Here is an 18,811-nt window from a genome sequence, read left to right as displayed (position 1 = left end):
AGTAAATATGTCAATTCCTGCTTCTCTTCTTCTTTCTCTCATCTGATAGTTAATTGAACTTCTCTGGGTTTTGGTATGTTGGCTGGACAAAACTAGATATTTGAAGATTTGTTCACTACTTTCTGACAATTTCAGAGCTGAAAACATTCTGTAGCTTTATATAAAATGAAAGTAATTTAGCCCCTGACAATATGAGAGGGATCTCTTGTATTGGTAGAATAAGTGCTTGCATGTTTCTTAATTTCCTTGATGAAACATTTCAGAATCTGAACTCGAGGAACTGTATCTGAAGTAGTTTGCATTACCACAATTTCAACCTCAATTTTGCATAATTTTCAAATTCAAATTCCTGCACACACACATGCATTGTATCTCCCCTTCAGTTTTCCATTTCAAAAGAGAATTACATGAAAGAGAATGTGTGCATTCTCACTGTGCATCTAAAAGAGAATTGATGTTTCAAGCGTTGCATTGTAACCACAGTGAAAGCTGATGACTGCATAGGTTAGACAGTGTCCACAAAGTGCTGTTAGTTTAAGGGAAATACTGAAGGATTAAAGACATCCTGATCTAAACTTAATGGTGGCACATTCTTCTTCTACAACACAATATATCTATAGAACATACAGACATATTACACCAAACATGAGCAGCGAGGTTCAAGTCAATCACAGGAACAGTTCTACACACACTATAGTGAAGAAAACAAGAACATACATGCATAGCTAATATATTTCTGTTGTTTAAGATCCACTAAACATTTGGCGTAGTATTTCTTCACATCAAATAAGAACAACGTTAAATACTATTGTAGTAGCTATGAGTGTTTTCTATATATTGATTATACTCTGATCACTAAATGGTAGGATTTTCTTGCCAGTACCTCCACTGTATTAGGAAAGTGAAGCTTGCTTTATTTCAGTCCTGTGATCCTGATGTGGACAAATAAGGAGGAAGGAGGAATACTGGTGCCATCTTTGGACAAAAGGTGGATGTGACGATAACCTGAGGACAGAAAACAACACCGTCGATTTACAGTATTTATACATGTAAAGAGGAATCTGATGACTCCTACACATAGGCCTACAGCAAAGCCCACGCGTTTCTTTATCAGGGCATGACCTTGTATAATGATAGGAAAAGTATTCACACACCAAATAAAGTGTGTTAAATAAATATTATGCAGGCTGGAATGCACAGATTCTGTCTTTATATATTATGTCTTAGCTTCTGCATCTGCATCAAGGCTTTATCTGGTGAGAAATGATGTTGTAATGATGTTAAATTGACATCATTCATTTGACATCATTCATTCCATAGTCTTGGTTGCTAAGGTTGTTGCTAAGGTGTTTCCATGTGTTGTTTATGTTAATATTCGGATATTGGCTCAAACATGTATGAATGAATTTTAGACGTTGGCATTTTCTGTAGTTTCATGGTTTGTTGACATAGCCTCCTGAACCAATGGAAGTCCACCAAGATGCAGTTTCTAGAAAAACTAATCAATCAGAACAGAGTGGGAGATATTCCAGTTGAGCCCCAGGTTAAAATTATAGACCTGAAAATGAATATTAGTCTTCTTCTGCTATACTTTATTGGTGAATTACTGTGTTTATTGGTGCATTACAGCCTCCTGTAGATCAGTGGACTAGTGGTAAACAACTGACAGGAGTGTGAATCGTGTCACACTCATGAGAGTATATGAGAAAACCAAAACAGAGGCCCATTCATCAAAAAGAACTGCTGCGTAGAGCTCCTACAAGGTCAGAAACTCTACAGAGAACCTTTAATTTAAAAAACTACATTGAACATGAACTAATGGATTTGCTATTTTTATATTATTTTCAGCATCTGTGATAAAAAGGAAAATAAACAAAGGGACAGAAAGATGTAACGTGCCTGCTCTCCCTAGAGGTTTCTCATGCTGTATGCTGCAGGAATGCTGCAGGAACGCTCTACTTCTTTTATTGAAGGCGGTAGAAGGCTCATTGAAGGGTCATTATATGATATTTTCTTTTCCTCATGATCACAGTGACTCTTTTTTTTTATCTTGACACAACAAGCTTTTTTTATCATCAGAGATCATGTCATGTTTGTTGAGCATGGATTATTATCACATCACTGTGTCATGTCCTTATATAAAGATCTCATTACTGTACATAGTTCTGGGTTATGCGCAGCACACTGAGGCTATTAATATCAGAGGAATCTAACCTATATGATATATAACTAAGATGTTAATTAACTCAGCTTGTTCATACTGACCTTGCTGCATGCAGCTGAGTGGCAGTGTGTACTGCCCCACAAAGTCATTTTTTGACGTCTTGTCGTAGTCCTCCACCACAAAGCGCACCATGGCCAGCTCAGGAGTATGGATAGTGAAGCGCAGAGTGTCGTACCACACAGGATTGAAACCTGCACAAAGGATGAAAAATTACTTTTCACTTCCTACACTCATGCTTTTTGGAGATTCTTTGTGGAACTAATCCAGATCAGAGTCTCTACTGTACCATTATTCTCTATGTATCTGGTCTCCTGCTTGGCCTGGTCCATAGGAACTCCATGGATCTCCACTCTGACCAGAGGATCCACTATAGATCCCTCTTTGATGTTGACTTTGGGGAACTGCTGGCCACTGATCACCTGATTATGCATGAATACATAAATGCATACAGTGTTGTCAATTAAAATGATTGAAATAAAAAATAAACAACCTCAGGGATGCATTTCTTTCCCCCCAGTGTATTTTGTACCTGTATGGTGAGGATGCAGGGCTGGTGACCATCCTGTTTCTGTGGAGTCTCTGGATCAAATTTTTGATCTGCATCTCTCATGAAACTCGGTTTTAGGATGTACCCAGAGCGACCGTTCTGACTAAACAGCCCATCATTGAGATCCATGCCTTCCCCTGCAGTCTGGAAATTCAATGCAACTGAATGAAAGTAAAAAATACAAAACAAGGTTAATGTTTTTTCATTTTTAATTTCTAATGTATTCTTGCCAAGAGATTCTGATTCACAACATACTGTCTTCAGGCACTTTTTGAGTATAGATATATTATTGAAGCTGCACTCGGAAACATTGCACATTTGCTTTGAACATAAGTAGCCAGAAATGATATAACATGACCTCACAGCTGTTCTTTGACACTGAATTGGACATCATTGTAAAGGGCTTTGTAATTGGACTGTTGTAAAGGACCGTATAAATAAAGTACATTTACATTTACATTTACATCAATGCTATTTTTTTTACATTAACACCATTTTGGAATCTAATTTCCGTCTGTTTTAAAACATTTCACGATGACTCAAAGTGGATGCAGATGACTTAAAGGTAAGTTGAGACATCTGTCATATTAAATATATGTTACTAAGCTAATAGCAAGACAGAGATAACTAAACTAACCAATAGTATTCTTTCACACATGCCTTGTTGAGTGCTGACAACTGCAGGACTCATCTGAAATAAGTTGTCACACACTGAAAGGCTTGTTTCTTCTTCATGAGTGCAACTGTGTGAGCAACAATTCCTCACCCCAGGCTTCATCAGGCTCACTTTACAATAATTTTACACACAAAGAAGAAAGTCTTCAAAGTCAAAAATCTAATCTACACCAGTCAATCACTGGTGCATACAAAGCTACAAAGGCTGTGACTATTATCTGACACTATGTGGCACTTGAAATAAAATAACACAAATCAAAATTACACTGACATTTGTAATGAAGCAAACACCAACAAAGTCAGGAGTGGAACGTAGCCTTACTCAATGCCTTCTAATATATGAACTTGCATTTGAGCTGGTGACTTGAAAAAAAGGTGACAAAATGAGAAAAAACTCTTCAAATCAGGGATGTGTAATTTCTACTGGAGCTAGACTGATAAAATAGTCAGTCTAGCCAGGCGCATATATCGGTACTGGTATGTAATGTAGACCAGCTGATAAGTAACAAGAACAAATGAACAACTAAACTAAGCTTCAGGTCATTTAGAAACAGTGTCACAATTACAGCATGAGTTTGTTTTTTTTTAAAACTCCCAACTAATGTTATCAGTATCAGTTTCAAAATGCAGTGTTATAATTTACACCATTAGTTACCGCAACAACCATGTGCAAATCTAAGTGCCTCAAGTTCTCTACTATACTATAGCTCTGTTAGATTTAAGTTGAAGACATTATTATGCAAAGTTTCATAGAAAGTAGCATTAAGGATTTAAACAATTTTCAGAAAGTCAAGTCTAAAAGCCTGACTTAGAGAAATCTATTTTTCATTTGCATTCACCGATTTGGCACCCAGCATTCCACATTTCCTGAGGATTGAAATTGGAGGAGTCAGTTCGGAAGCCACTGGGATAAATCCTTGTCAGCTGCCGGGAGTTATGGTGAACAAATTCTGCCCCTGAAATAGAAAAAAATACATCAGAGGTTGAGTTACAGTTAACAAATAGGATGGTCAAGAACTTGTTTGGGGTTGTCATGTGTGGATCATGGCTCAATTTAAAGATGAGAACAAAAAGCTACTGAGACAAAGTATCCACGACAAAAAGAACTAAAACCCCAGCCCACTGAACATTCAAAAACACAATTTTATTCAAGCCCTATTATTCTCTTTTATTCTCTTCTATTTGCCTGATGCAAAGATGAATAATGGGTGTGTACAAACCAGCCTCTCTCAGCTGTTTGCGGGCTTTGGACTCTGTGAAGGAGGCCACCTCGTAGAACTTGGAGTGGATGCGGGAGTGCTTGAAGCTGTTGAAGTGGACACTTTTGCAGTAGACAACACAGTCTGACAACTCCTTAGACAGACGCTGCTTTGACTTCTATGGAAATAAGAAGACATAGGATAATGCACTGATAAACTGATACATGGAGGTGTTTTGTAAATGTTATCAACTGTTTTTGCAAGTAAAATATAAATACCGTTCTTGCAATACACATCAACTGCGACAGCACAAGTAAATTAATATAAGCTATATTATGGAAGCTTTCTGTGCTATATTGCGTTTAATATCTAGTACTAATTAGCAAATGTTAACATGCTAACACCCAAAACTAAAATGATTACTATGGTAAACATGCTACACATCAGCATGTTGACACAGTCATTACAAAAATGTTGGTATGCAGAAGTTAGCATTTAGCACCCAACACTACTGTGTCTTGGCACAGCCTCACTAAGCTTCTAACATGACTGTAGACTTGTAGCATTATTGTTTCCACTTTTCTTTCAAAACTTTACTTACACAAAAATGTGTCTTAGAAAGATTCCAGTAGATCAAGATCATAATTTGTCTATTAGAAGGAACTTCGAAGCTTTGGCTTGTGCACCAAAGTACAGGACACATGGAAATTCTACCCTGATGATAGTGCTAGATGAAAAGTCAGAGTCACCAAAACCATTGCATGCTCTGTAGACTATTACGGTAATGTATTTACAAAATGTCATGGCAATCAGTGCAACAATAGCTGAGTTACATTTTAGTCTAGACCAAAGTAGTTGGACTGCCAACTGACATATTTACATCCATTGAACCAGACCTTTAACATGGCTAAAACACCAGTCTGATAAAGTTAAGGCAACATGAGCATTGGCAAGGAAGAATGGGATGATACGAGGCATGTGAGCAGTGAGGTTAGGTGACTGGCAAAGGGTAAGAAACTCTATGAGGGCTAACAGTGGACAGACATAGAATGAAAGGTCTGATAAGGTCTAGAAACTTCAGAGGATAGGGAGAAGTTGTGTAGCTGAAGGGTGAGAGAGTGAATGCCCATATTCCTTGTACTACCTTTCTAGCTCTGGTACCAAAAGATGACAACCCCAAAATAGAAATCTGAACTGGGTCAGTTGTGCTGCCAACTGGGGACACAACCATCAACGAGTACAACACCACACCTAATTGAATTGCTGAACATATCTGATTTGTGGGCAAAGATTCAGAGGCTCGGAACAAGGATTCCAAGGTATTCCTAAGATGGTTCATTAACCATCCAAGTGGCTTCATCAGTTCTACAGACCGGCAAGAAGAAGCCTATACTTTAATGACCCAAAGTTGCATTTAACCCTCAGTGGATCATCAATACAACAATTATGTCGACCCATGAACTTGCTCTGTGTTCTTTTCAGCTGACTGTTACTTCACGTGATAGGGTATACCCTTGTGATGCAAAGGAATCCTGTCATCGAAACCTTGAGACAACCCCCCGTTAGGTGGTGTAAGTGATATTCAACCACGATGCCAAGCAAAAGCAGGTTTGCTGCCAGGGTAGCTCCCATGATCAGAGGTAGTGCCACGCCAAAACAGCACAATGACAGCGAAACCTCCCAAGCACCTCCACATGCACGTCCGCCTGCTCCCACATGAAAGCTGATCGGCTGGTCTACCCAGGCTTCAGAGCCTCAACCCCCTCCCCTTACACCTTCATCTATCTACCAGACAGCAACAGAGTCATCTCTTCAGACACTTAAACCATCAGCAGGGGCACCACTGAGCTCACATCACTGCCAAACTCAACGCTAGCCTCACCTCTGATGACCGCGTTGACAAGACTCCCAGTGTGGTGTTTCATGCTTCTCAGATGCTTATCAATAAACAAGAGTCTAAGTGCCCAATGATTCCTTTACACACTTAGTTTGCTGCACTCAACATAGACGCACTTTCAACATCAACTGTTCTGCTGTAATGCCTTTAACGTCAATAGAAGTACATGTAAATTACAGCACATCAGTGAGGAACATATCTGGGTCAGAAACGGAACACTACCTTGATATGGTTGGATACATGGATCACTAGGTTCAAAGCCTTGGTCATGTAATGTCAACTTCATACTTCTCGATAAAAACTAGGTAAGATACAATTGAAAACTCCTAAAATGAAGTGGACCTTCTTTGTCCAATTAGGTTATTTTTTTATTGAGGCACTACCTTACAGCTATATGTAACATATATTTCATTGTACAATCAATCATAGATACATTCAAGACAAAATAATTATTCCATTAGGGATTATAGCAACCATTAATCTTTTGTGGCTGAATGGAGATGAACTGGAGCAACAGGGCTTATTTCTATTTCTATGGTTCAAACCCCCAAGTTCAGGTGACAGCCAATGAGAGCTCTTCTTATAGCCCAAGTCAGACATACAACATATCATTTAAAAAAAAGGCTTCAGAATGCAATGCATGGCATGAGAAGGGGAATGTTAGGAAATTGAAAAAAATAATTTAATTTAATTAAATATACAAATTAAATAAAAGCCACATCATACAATATGTTTACCAACTGCAAGGTCAGACTGGTTTGTTAATTATTATTTATGTACATATAGATGATTTCTTGCTGTTTGTAAAGCTATAAGTTGTAGATTAATCCATCCTTTAATTAATTTCTCATTTTTTTAATTTTCCAAAGCCTATCTTGATCATTATGAATTGAGCATTACAGTGACATCACAATGACCTAAATTAGGAGATTCAATACTTTATGAAACCAAATTATTATTAGTGGTATTATATTGAATTGAATGATATATTTTATTAGCATGAATTACTACTTTTGTGACAAATATACAGAAATGATGAGCACATAGAAATGATGACCAGCCTACTTAGAGACACTACATAGTGGTATTTACCAACAGAGGTGATTACTGACTGCAATTAGTGCTGTTCAGAGTATCAGGTATCTCTTTTTACAGGAGACTACACAAACACCTTGCCGAACTAGTTTGGCCCAGCCTGGCACGACTAGGCTTTGTCTGGTGTGATGTGGTAAAATGGGCAACAATGAGATCCTCTGATGCTTTTTTTCTATATTTGTCTTGTTCACCACTGCTTTCAACAATGACAGTGGTGGCAGGAGTATTACCTCAGTAGAAAAACATGCCTTATTAAGCTGCAGTTCAGTTAAGTTCACTTCTGCATGACTGTGGTGAAGGACACCATTGTTATGAGCACAATGCCGAAGCCTGATTCTCTTTTTCGTCCTTCCATGTCCCTGCCTGCTTCTGTGCCTCGCTGTGCTATTGCAGTGTAAGCAGATCACCTTATCTAACACCCAGTGTCTGCTCCCTGCCCTTCAATCCTCTGTATTTTTCATGAGGAATGACTGAAGTTTATGCAATCCTTTTCCGCTGAATAAAAAGGCGACCAGATTTAGGGGTGTCTCCGAGTGGCTTACTAGAAAACACTTGATCGACCAGGGACAACAAACACTCACTCACAGGCTGAAAAAAAAACAGAATTCTTTGTCTTAAAGTTTTGCTGTGATTTTGCTTTAAGTTACAAAACGCTAAAAGTGGGCAGAAGACATTTGTACACTTTAATGGTGCTACTGAGCTATAAAACTGTGATCCAGTTTTAATATGTAATGTATCTTTAAATGTTTATATGCTATATATTATAACAAAAGTAAAGTAAAGTCATTTTCATGGAAAGCTTGAAGGCTGGCAGTTAAAAGAGTGAGGCATTATATGAGACCTGGAAAAAGCTGAACTACATGAACAACAATCTCTATCACTCAGTTAGCTAACTATATTAACAGTCACTTTATTATACTGTTAACTTCTTTTTGTCCCTTTCTATACTGTGCTCTGCAGTAGATGCTTGTTTTCAGAGACACTTGAGTACATTTCTCTTCTAGACCAAAAGAACATCAAGTTCAATCTAACTCCCTATCAAAATACTGTATATAAAAACAAAATCCCTGCAGTATGACAGTTCTGTTTGAAAGATACATTCTGCACATTTATGGGTCTATATTTTTAATCTAGGGCTCGACTGGTATATAAAACTCCCTTTAACCCTTTACGTAGCCCCTCAGTTCAGTTTCTGTCTGAAACAGGCTGTTTGAGCTCCTGTCTCTTTATGCCCCACCTAATAATTATAGGCACCCCTTCTAATTGGTTGGCTTCCAGTGGCTGCATCACAACCTATATAACAACCCTGACAGAACCTATGGCTACATAACTTTGAACCCTGTTTAACATTGATATCTAACATCATCACAGTATATAATTAACAAAAAAAAAATCAGAAAGAGCTTAATATGTCTCCTTCAATTCCTCCTAAACACCCCAGATACTGTAAATCCAAGTATTACAGTACATACTGGTTCTGGAGGTCATCAAGACCAACATAATTACATAGTTACATACAGTGTGTAACATTTGTTTGAAGTTAGTTTACTTTTGGTTGCACAATTAAAAGGGAGCCATTACGCCACCACTATGAACAGCTGAATAATTTAGTGGGATGTACAACTGAAAAAAGTGTGTAGATATAGAGGGGTGCTGGAGGAACAGTATGTCAGAGCGGTGAGGTCTGACAGATCTGATTTTAAGGTCACCAAGTTTGAGGGGAACTGCTGTTATTCTGGGTGCCTTAATGAATCCAATTCAACATCATCCATTCAGCTACTCCACAATCTTTAAAATCCCACTATACTTTCATGCAGGTACTGTACATACATTTACAGCAGGAACTGTTCACAGTCTTTTGCTGAAGGATGCGGTAAAGTGCTGCTAGAGCAACAATTCTCCATCCTAAATTTGTTAGAGGTCCATAGAATTAAATAACCTGGATCTGCAATTTACTAAATTGAATTACTAAGAAGATGTGTTTAATTAAAAGGAGTGACTTTATTTTTGGGTTAATCTGCTTAATCTATTAGGTGTTCCATTCACAAATTGAAATCTACTTCCTGATTTGACTTGCATCATCAGCCTAAAAATGACAAAGAACTGAATTTAAATCAGGCTGGCTCACTAGACTGTATATAACTGCGTCTAGGCTCAGAGCTGTGTTGAACAACCTGACCCACCTTAACTCTGCGGATAATGCTCTCACGGTGAAGGTTGTCATCATCTATTTCAGCCCCCTCATCTTCATCGCTGACCTCCGTGGTCATAGAGTCATCCACCATCCCGTTGATATTCTCCTCCAGACCGCCGATCTTCTTCGCCTTCAGCAGAATTTTTCCTTTAAGATCCTGAAAAGAAGATCACACAAAATCCTTAATGCACAGTTTCCATTTTAGATGTAAAATCACGTCTTTTTTGGTTGTTGTTGGTTTGGTTGAAGCATTGTCATTTAAGAGAAACCCACTTTACTAAATGTGTTTAATATAATAATGAGGAAAGGCAAAACTCAGTGCATTTTTGTATGTATAATCTGAAACATGACTTTCAGATTCCAGCCATTCTGCATATACAGAATGGAGGTGTACCAAAAAATATTGTGGTGTTGAATAATTCAGGGTGCCAGTGTTGCATGTAAAACACAGATCATATGGTCCAGAAGGCTCTGACAGGGTCTAGGATGAAAATGAAGTTGCCCTCTGGGTCATTGCGAGCTCTGACAGGCTCTAAAGGGATCAAGCTGCCTAATCAAGCAAAAGATAACCACTGTATCTCCCAAACAGCCACAACTGGATCAATTCACTGTCGGATTTATCACAGGAAACTGACGGGACTTGATGTATTGGTTGGTCATTACACTGTTAAAATCAATACCAGTGGCTGAAGAAAGGAGGACAACACGCTAAGCTCCAATTTTGAAAGATTGAAAACAACTTCACCACAGGGTCCATTTAGTTACTGTTCTGGAGCTTTCTATTATATCCCAAGCTATCATGCTTGTGGTAAGACTATTTTGTCATCCAATGATTTTATCAGACGTCAGACGTTTTAACCACATTTACACTTTTTTGAAGAACAAGAATTAGATATAGCCTTAAATATACACAATCTACATTCAGTTTCAGTCATATCATTAACAAGTTAAAGGCACACCTGGGTCAACTTGAACTTGTTATTGAAGTCAATGAAGGTGGATGTCTACATTGTGTTACAGCAGCAAGTCACGAAGGCAGCGATCAAAATCAATGGACATAATTCAGCACCACATCAATATCTATGAATTTGTTTGCTTAAAAATGTGATAACATGGAATTTATTTGAGTATCTCCTAGACAAGGATGGATTAAGCTGTTGAATGAACATGTTTGAACTTCAGTGTGCAGACTGATGAATCTGCAGAGTTTGACACTAGAAGGCTGTTCTCACTTTCATCTGCTGAATGTGGAAAGTTGATGTGGAAAAGTAAAGCCTTCAGTGCACAAACACTGAGAATTAACTTTACAATAAAGTAGGAGACAGTTCGACTTCCAACAACCCTTCACATCCAAGTGATTTACATAGAGAGAGTCAGGGTGATGTCAGTAAAGCAAAGCCCACACATGTTCACACATTCCAATCAGGTAAGATAATTGAAAAAAGTGTGCCACATGTGTCTAAGAGCTTTAAAACTATAGCCCTATGTGATACACATGGCAACTGAAATGGAGCTCAAACCTCCAAATGACTGTTAGAGGTGTATCAAGCACCCAAAAATCCCTTGAACAGCTCTTTATGCAAGCCTGTTTCCTAGCAACTATAGTTGTATGTTACAAAATTGCAACAACATGACAGCATTATTGAACTTTTTATGGCTATGTTTAAGCACTGGCAGCTCCAAGGTAATCTTTCACCAACTTGAACAAGAGTTTTAACCGCACACAAGACTCACGCTGTGTGTTCTTATGAATCAACCATCCACAGTGACTATCTCCCTACAATTTAAGAGTAACACTTCAGTAATTCTAAAAAATGCAAAAATGTTTGCGATCATAATCCCAGCAGTGATTCTATATGCAATGAGTCCAATGAACCCTTTTTTCACTTTAAAGCCAACTTTCTAGTCCAGAACACAGTGAAGTAGGATTGGGGCAACTGCTGACCTCAGGAGACGGCAACATAATGGGGGAATGGCCATCCAGTGTGCTTTTCAGCAACTTGTCACCAAGGATGTGGTTGAGGTGTTGGGCCATGACTCTCTGTTGCTCCACACTGCAGTGGTTCTCGATGGACAGGATGACTGGATATTCCGATACCTGATGGGGAATAAGAGGAGGCAGAGGGACGGAGGGAGTGAGTGAGTTTGTAATTTAACACTGGAGAGCATTATCGCAGCGGAAAGCTAATACACCTGCTGCCATACACCTGTGGGTTGTGCCTGGGTGGCTGAAAGACTGGCAGATGGCTGGACAAGGGGTCATGAGGCCACAATATTCAATTGCAGACAGATGCTTATACACAGCAGCTTTGACATGCATGTGAACCTGGCAGCTGTTCACTTTGGCAGGAGGCTGGCACTCCATGGCAGATCACTTCATAGGGCTTTCAGATTATGTCTTGGATATCATTGCACAGTTGTACTCCCTTTCATAAATTTACAATGAGATGCTGAGCGATTTGTTGATACAGCTTTACAGAACAATGAAAGCAAAAACAATTGTAATGCCAGCATGAGGGGGATTACAAAGCATGCCTGGTCTACAAGCCTCATTTGGACCAATGAGATCATGTTTCCAATCAGGCTGTCAGTTTTTGGACATGTGCAGCCTAAACTGTTGTCGGAAAGAATGATTTTTCCACCAGTTTTATATAAAAAACTGAAGGACTAGGATATCAGAAAGCCATCATACCTGGACTTCATTCAAAACTTGCCACTTTTTGCTCTGGCAAGGGTTGATTAATTAAAGACCTGCCCAATCTGCTGAGAATGTAAACAGTGTCTATGAAAAAATATTCTGTTTGTAAATTTTAGAGGTCTTCCAACTGGCAGTAATTCATAAAGTGAAACAACCAGTGCAGGTAATGCTACCTTGAAGGCATAGTTGCCCACTGCATTGACCACATCCTTGAAGAGTATCTTGGAGGTGAAGGTGTGTCCATGATATACAATAGGTTCTCCATTGGCACCATCCCAGCAATCTACTTCTACGCACCGGCAGCCACGAGTTAGAGCCCTGTGCAGAAGGCACAAGTTCAGTCATTGATTCATACTCATTCATGCATTTCGTCACTTTATTAAGATATTTTATTCAGGATCACAGGTACATAAGCTAATGACTTTTGTTAATGCCAACGGCAACGATGCAACAGCTTATTCCAATGATGGTCAGATTAATAAATGTAATGAAACAGAATTAATCACCCAAAAATAGGTGTTTGACGTCAGGACTCCCATTTTATTAACTTAGGTAGCTTTTATTTAATTGATTAATGGGTGCTGTATGGTGAAGAGGCTTTACAGCAGTGCAATGCCACAGTAAATCTCAATCTATTACCCCTGAGAGGTTCAATGAAGCATGGTGGAGAATGCATTAGCTGAGGGAAACCCTGAAAATAAAAGTGGCACCGGAAGTGGATTTGGATATAGATAGCGTCCAGAACTATCTACTTCACAATAATGCACAAATGAATTTTGCTGTCTTTTGGGCACTCGCTGTGTTGATCAAACTTGACAGAGCCTGTAACGTTAATCCATATTTGATTAGATATCCAGACCTGATGTATCCCTCAACACTGCTTTGTCCTCTGAGCTGGTCCTCCATCAGATAGGTGTTGTGGGAAGAGGAAATGAAGTAATGGCACAGCGGCTGGCTCAAGTCCTGGTAGACAGCCCGGCACTGTGGGTTGAAGATAGAGCCCTCGGCTGAGCCCAGGTACATCAAGAAGCCGTCAAAAGTCATGGCATTCAGCAGCTTGGCTGGAAAGACAACAGGATGGTGTCACTCATATTGTTGCAGAATTATTGACGGTACTTTACCCAGGTACTTTACCCAGGTACTTTATCCATTAAGAAGTCCTTTGTAGAGGCACTACAAAAGACTTCTTAATAATATGAATTTTCATTTGGTCTAATAGAATCAGATGCACATGCCAAGATACAGAACATTCTTTTAAGTCCATGTACCTGTGTCAGAGGGTTCATAGCGCTCAATGAGCTGCTTGGCATGCTGCTGGATGTCTTCCCCCTCCAGCTGCTCTTCTTTCAGAAAGTCCTGCAGGTCACTCTGAGATAACTTCTGGCCATCAGCTGAGAACTCCTGGAAAACCCTCAGAACATCCTCCCGCTGGGTCAGCATCTTGTAGAATAGCACGAACTCATCATCTTCCAGTGCACCTGTCTGGGACTTATCAGCCATCTGAAGGAAGAGAAAGAAACATAGGTCAACAGACATCAAAACTCAACAGTTCAAACCAGTTGGTCTCAAGCAAATGGCAACAGCGAGCAAACAGTAGCTTAAATCACAGAAATTCAAAGGGTCTCACTGTGAACAGACGATGAGCGTGGTGCTCATTCATATCCACATTCATCATCTTCAGTAAATCTCTCACTTCCTTGAAGTTCATCCTGCCATCATTGTTCTTGTCTGCCTTCTTGAACCAGTCTCCAATCCATCTGGATACACCAATTAAGGAGGCTGTCACATTCAATAGAGAGGAACAAGCTCAATTACAATGAAATTTGTGATGTTCATGTGCCAATGATGATTCGAATGGCTTGGTGGACCCCAAAACTGTCCTCTAGTGCCACAGACAAGTCCAAGTTTACCCTTGACCAACCCCGTGGTCCTTGAGAAGGCATCTTAAGAACTAATGGATGGATTTCAATTATTTAAAATGCTGAATAAAGGATACTGGTCAAGTTTCTCCCGCTCCCCCATGTTCTCCAGGTTTTCAATCAGCTTCTTCATTCCGCTGATCCAGGTGTGTGCTTCCTCTGCAGACTCAGCCACCAAGTCTAGGTTGCCCCTGCGACCACGGAAGACCAACGTGAAGCAACGATTAGCTGGGAACTCATCTGCAATGCTAAGCAGCACCTCAGATTGGTGGCCCTCTCGCACTGCCTCCACATCGCTCACTGAAACTGGACACCAAGAACGACACAGTAATACACGTCCAATGAGTAATACATGGAAGCAGTGAAAAGTACAGCGTATATACAGTATAAAGCGACAAGTGATCTTATGATCAACAGGGGTTAATCACAAACATAGGAATAAACAAAAATCAATTACATTGCTCTGAGGTAGGCTGCAAAATCATGTTCCTATGAAAAGAAAAATGGTCAGAATGCAAAAAAGATAAGATAAGAAAAATAATGAACTGAACAGTTCTATAATTTTGTTTATCCAAACTGACAAAAATATAGTATAAAGCTAGCATTTTCAGCTTTTTCTACAAGTATTATTACAGCTGTGATGAAAACTATGGATTTCTGGATAATTTTATTGCTATGAAACATTTTATAAATGTTGTCCCACAGAACCTCTCCTTCTATGGACTAGTCATTGTTTACCTATAGTCAACTGTTCTCATCTATGGCAAGGTGCTTAAAAAATAAACAAAACTATAGATTTGATATCATTCTGAATTACCATTTAATTTATCCACCACTATAGTCCACCGTATTGAATGTAGGGATGTATAATCAGAGGCATCATTTGTAATCATAATTGTCATGTTGGGTTCAGCGTGTGACCAGATATGTCCATCACATTAGCAAATCATGTGTCCTTACATGTGGAGTGGGCTTTGCCAGCCTTCTTGGACTTGTACCAGATAGTCATGCAGTCATCCTGAAGCTTGAAGTAGCGCTGCTTTTTCCAGGTACGAGACTTGATTTTTCTCATCACCGTCCCTACCAGCATGGACTGGAGGTTGTCATCCCCCTGTATGCCTGCAGAGAGGAGAGAGTTATACATTTATAAATATACACATGTATATAATATAATTTGCCGTTTTGAAAATTCAATTGTAAACATACTGTCTGTAAATTCATTTTCAAGTTTAGTTTTCACGTTGCCATTATTACACATTAGTGGCATCTACAGTAGCAGAACTCTTTATATCTACATAGGGAGCAGGTCTCTTCCATGAAGCCTCTTATATTGCACCACCATGTTTCTACAGTAGCATAGAACAGACAAACCAAACACTGGCTAGAGAGGGCCTTCCACCTTTTTGGCAAGTTTCACAGTCACCACAGGTTCTTCTACACGGAAAGGTTTGGGAGGGGTAGTCTCATGATTCTAGACAATCAGAGATCTCTGCATATTTAAGTCTGGCGATTTCTTAATGCACAGTACATACTTCAATGGCAGCAAGAATGACCTTACTGGAAATGATGCTCTCCTTCCACTAAACTGCACCTATGTGAAGGGCTGCCATAAAGACTTTCAGTTGTTTCTGAACTGCAATTTTGCTTTGTTTTTAACTCTGATTGTTTCTACCCAGTTTTAACAACAACACCTGGGCATCTGTCCTTAATCTCTATGAGCAAAGAGTCTAGGGGAGAGGGTATTCAGTTGGTTGCAATCTGTAAACCTTACCACTAGATGTCACTAAATCCTATACACTGGTCCTTTAAGTTTGTCATTCTAATTTTCAATTTGGCAGTAATTATGCCGTTTCAAATATGAAAATGAAAATATTTGGTCATGTTATGCACATTAAGCATTCAATATGATTAAATTATTATATTTTACTGTGGCAGCTCTGGCGTTCCATACAAAAGCATGACATTTCTCTACTTAACCCTGTAAAACCTGAACCATCAAATGATTGCAGGAAAATGTCTAATTATTTGAAACTGGAGTGTTTATTGGACCTTCTGACAAGTAATAAAAAAATTAATTAAATAACACTACACTTTGCATGTATGTGTTTTATTTTGAATCATATTTGATACATCTGGAAGTTTTTGCAGTTTATTTTTCATAGCAAACAGAAATATATGAATACAATGTTGTTTAAAGCCCTTATAGGTCCTGCATAAAGCTCATATCACCAACTACTAAACTTTTTATGTATGATGATGACAGATGTACAGATAAATTTGCTTCTATACCTGCTGTACTACTAATTTGATACACACATTTTCAACAGGAATTAATGTAATATACTACAAAATATTTAGTAATTCAACACTGATTTATCTGTGTACTACATGTATCTGATCTTATACATCAGGTTTCTCATGAAGAAAAAAAAAGATCACACTGATGGTATGATGTAGAGCTCTCTAAAACTCTTTCATCTAATATGATTCACTTGGCATTATAGGATTAAAGGAGGACAACACCTTTTTAACAGAGTGACCCATATCAGTCAGATATTGTTCTGACACCAATAAAAAACTCCACAAGTTAGACAAAAAATAAATTCTAATTCAATTCAACTTACTAGTTTGTACGTGTTGTTCTATTAGTTATTTTAAGATGCAAAACACAATTCCACTAGAAGATAGAAACAGACTTACGGAGGCCACTCCCCATGAAAGCCATTTGTTGTCTTCTCACACTGCCATCTAAAGAACAGAATACAACAAGGGCTTCAGTCATTGAAAGTCAGTTTTTGTACTTTACAGTTCGAAGCTAAAGACATTTAGAATTAATATGATAACTTTCACACAATGACTGAGGATTATATAATTACTTTTCATTAAGGCATGAATGAATCTTGCAAAAGTCTGGTTATTTCTACTCCTTACATTTTATATTTTGACCACATGTATTGCCTCTTTGTGAGAGTTCTACATTCTTAATTACGACTCATACAAAGTTTGTGTAATGGCAAACATATTTTGAGCTCATGTAATCACTTGAGACTTGTGGGTGAACCTTTTCAGTGGATTTTTTCCCCCCACTAAATGCACCAAATGGTACCAGCAGCCTCATTATTCCGCCTTCATCCCCTTGTTGTTTGCTGTGTCACAACGAGGCTCACTAAGCTGATCTGGATGCTCTGTTATGCTTTCCCTGCATTCTGTCCCATCCTGCAGTTTTTGTTCTTTCTCTGCGTGGAGCTCACTAAGCCAACTAATCTCCCCAAATCCCTGCTGTGGTCTCAGCATTCCTTTCACTCAGGGCTAGAACTGACTCGGTGTCATGCCAGCTCATATTAAAACACCTGTAGTTTCATTAATATGCATACGTTAAATGCATTTAAACAGTCTTAACCTAACCACCTTGTCTCAGCCTGCATTAATGTTATTATGACTGACTAAGCTGGTTCACTTACTCCAGTCATGTAATGACAGAGCTACAGAAGTAAGTCCAACACAATAAATACACAGAATAGACACATGTAAGCAGTAAGTTTTAAAGTAAGTTAAAGGCTCATAACGTACACAAAAAGCCAACATAAAATCTATCAAGGAACTTTTGAACTGAAATATGCATGTGGCTGAAGTAGATGTAGCACTCTGTTAGGAAACTACAGGACCATGCAGAAAGCCATACAACACAGTTGACAGTATATTATGTGCTTATAAAAGTCTAATCTTTCAGTGTGCTATCAGACAAAAATTTTCATGTTATATAGTCTGGTGGAATTTTAGTTTGAAAACAAATTTGTGCTGTCTATTCCCATCACGTCCTTTATTGTTATGTACCATTAACACATATCAACAGTCAAACTATTGCTGTACATGTATATTTTTTTTAATTAATCTTCTCTTATAGCCTATTATAAGTTAAGAAGAATAAGACAGAGGAAGAAGAGGCAGCATCTATAAAGGTCTATCTCACCTGTTGCAGGATCATCCCTGAGTCCCGGTCGATGCTGGAGGCTGCTGGCGAGCAGAGACAGATCATAAGGTCCAGGAGCTGCTGCTGTCTCTCTGTATGCCACACTCCAGTAACGAAACAACAAGAACTGAAGCTCACTGTGAGCTTACCTGCCCCTCCTCCTCCTCCTCCTCCTCCTCCTCCCAGCCCTTCCTCTTTGTCCAGACCCTTTTTGTTCCATAGCTTGATCACCTGTTCAGCCCTGTTTAGCGCTCATTAAACTGCCCTGAGTTGCATTTTCATAACGTTCCTTCCTGTTAATTTGCACAGAAAGGATGAGGACAATTTATCCAAAATATCCTGTCTAAATTATTAATGGTACATTAACACTTACACTGCGATTGCAGAATTATT

At 38.8% G+C, this 18,811-nt stretch overlaps 1 protein-coding gene across 1 annotated transcript; it reads right to left on the bottom strand.

Annotated features, from left to right (window-relative positions):
- Window positions 1-913: 913 nt before the first annotated feature.
- On the bottom strand, window positions 914-17,173 carry plcd4a (phospholipase C, delta 4a). Its single transcript, XM_053314391.1, has 15 exons — window positions 17,149-17,173; window positions 15,409-15,567; window positions 14,526-14,754; window positions 14,157-14,286; window positions 13,798-14,029; window positions 13,389-13,590; window positions 12,703-12,847; window positions 11,777-11,929; window positions 9,821-9,988; window positions 4,667-4,823; window positions 4,286-4,402; window positions 2,754-2,932; window positions 2,511-2,643; window positions 2,266-2,415; window positions 914-1,005 (listed from the first exon to the last, which is right to left on the bottom strand). Exons 1-15 carry the CDS (start codon window positions 17,171-17,173, stop codon window positions 914-916), a joined length of 2,271 nt encoding a protein of 756 aa, XP_053170366.1.
- Window positions 17,174-18,811: the final 1,638 nt, after the last annotated feature.

The sequence above is a fragment of the Scomber japonicus genome, chromosome 24, assembly GCF_027409825.1.
Source record: "Scomber japonicus isolate fScoJap1 chromosome 24, fScoJap1.pri, whole genome shotgun sequence".
Classification (NCBI taxonomy): domain Eukaryota; kingdom Metazoa; phylum Chordata; class Actinopteri; order Scombriformes; family Scombridae; genus Scomber; species Scomber japonicus.
The sequence above is the reverse complement of the archived record's forward strand: the minus strand, read 5'-3'. Positions and strand labels throughout refer to the sequence as shown.

Bases quoted from the DNA above. Each gene is read 5' to 3' on its own strand.
- plcd4a (XM_053314391.1), bottom strand. From the start codon at position 17,173: ATGGCTTTCATGGGGAGTGGCCTCC. The intron at 9,989-11,776 runs GTCAGCAGTTGC...TCTTCTTTTCAG, and splicing joins TTATGTTGCCGTCTCCTGAG to GATCTTAAAGGAAAAATTCT. The intron at 4,403-4,666 runs GTTTGTACACAC...TTTCTATTTCAG, and splicing joins CAAACAGCTGAGAGAGGCTG to GGGCAGAATTTGTTCACCAT.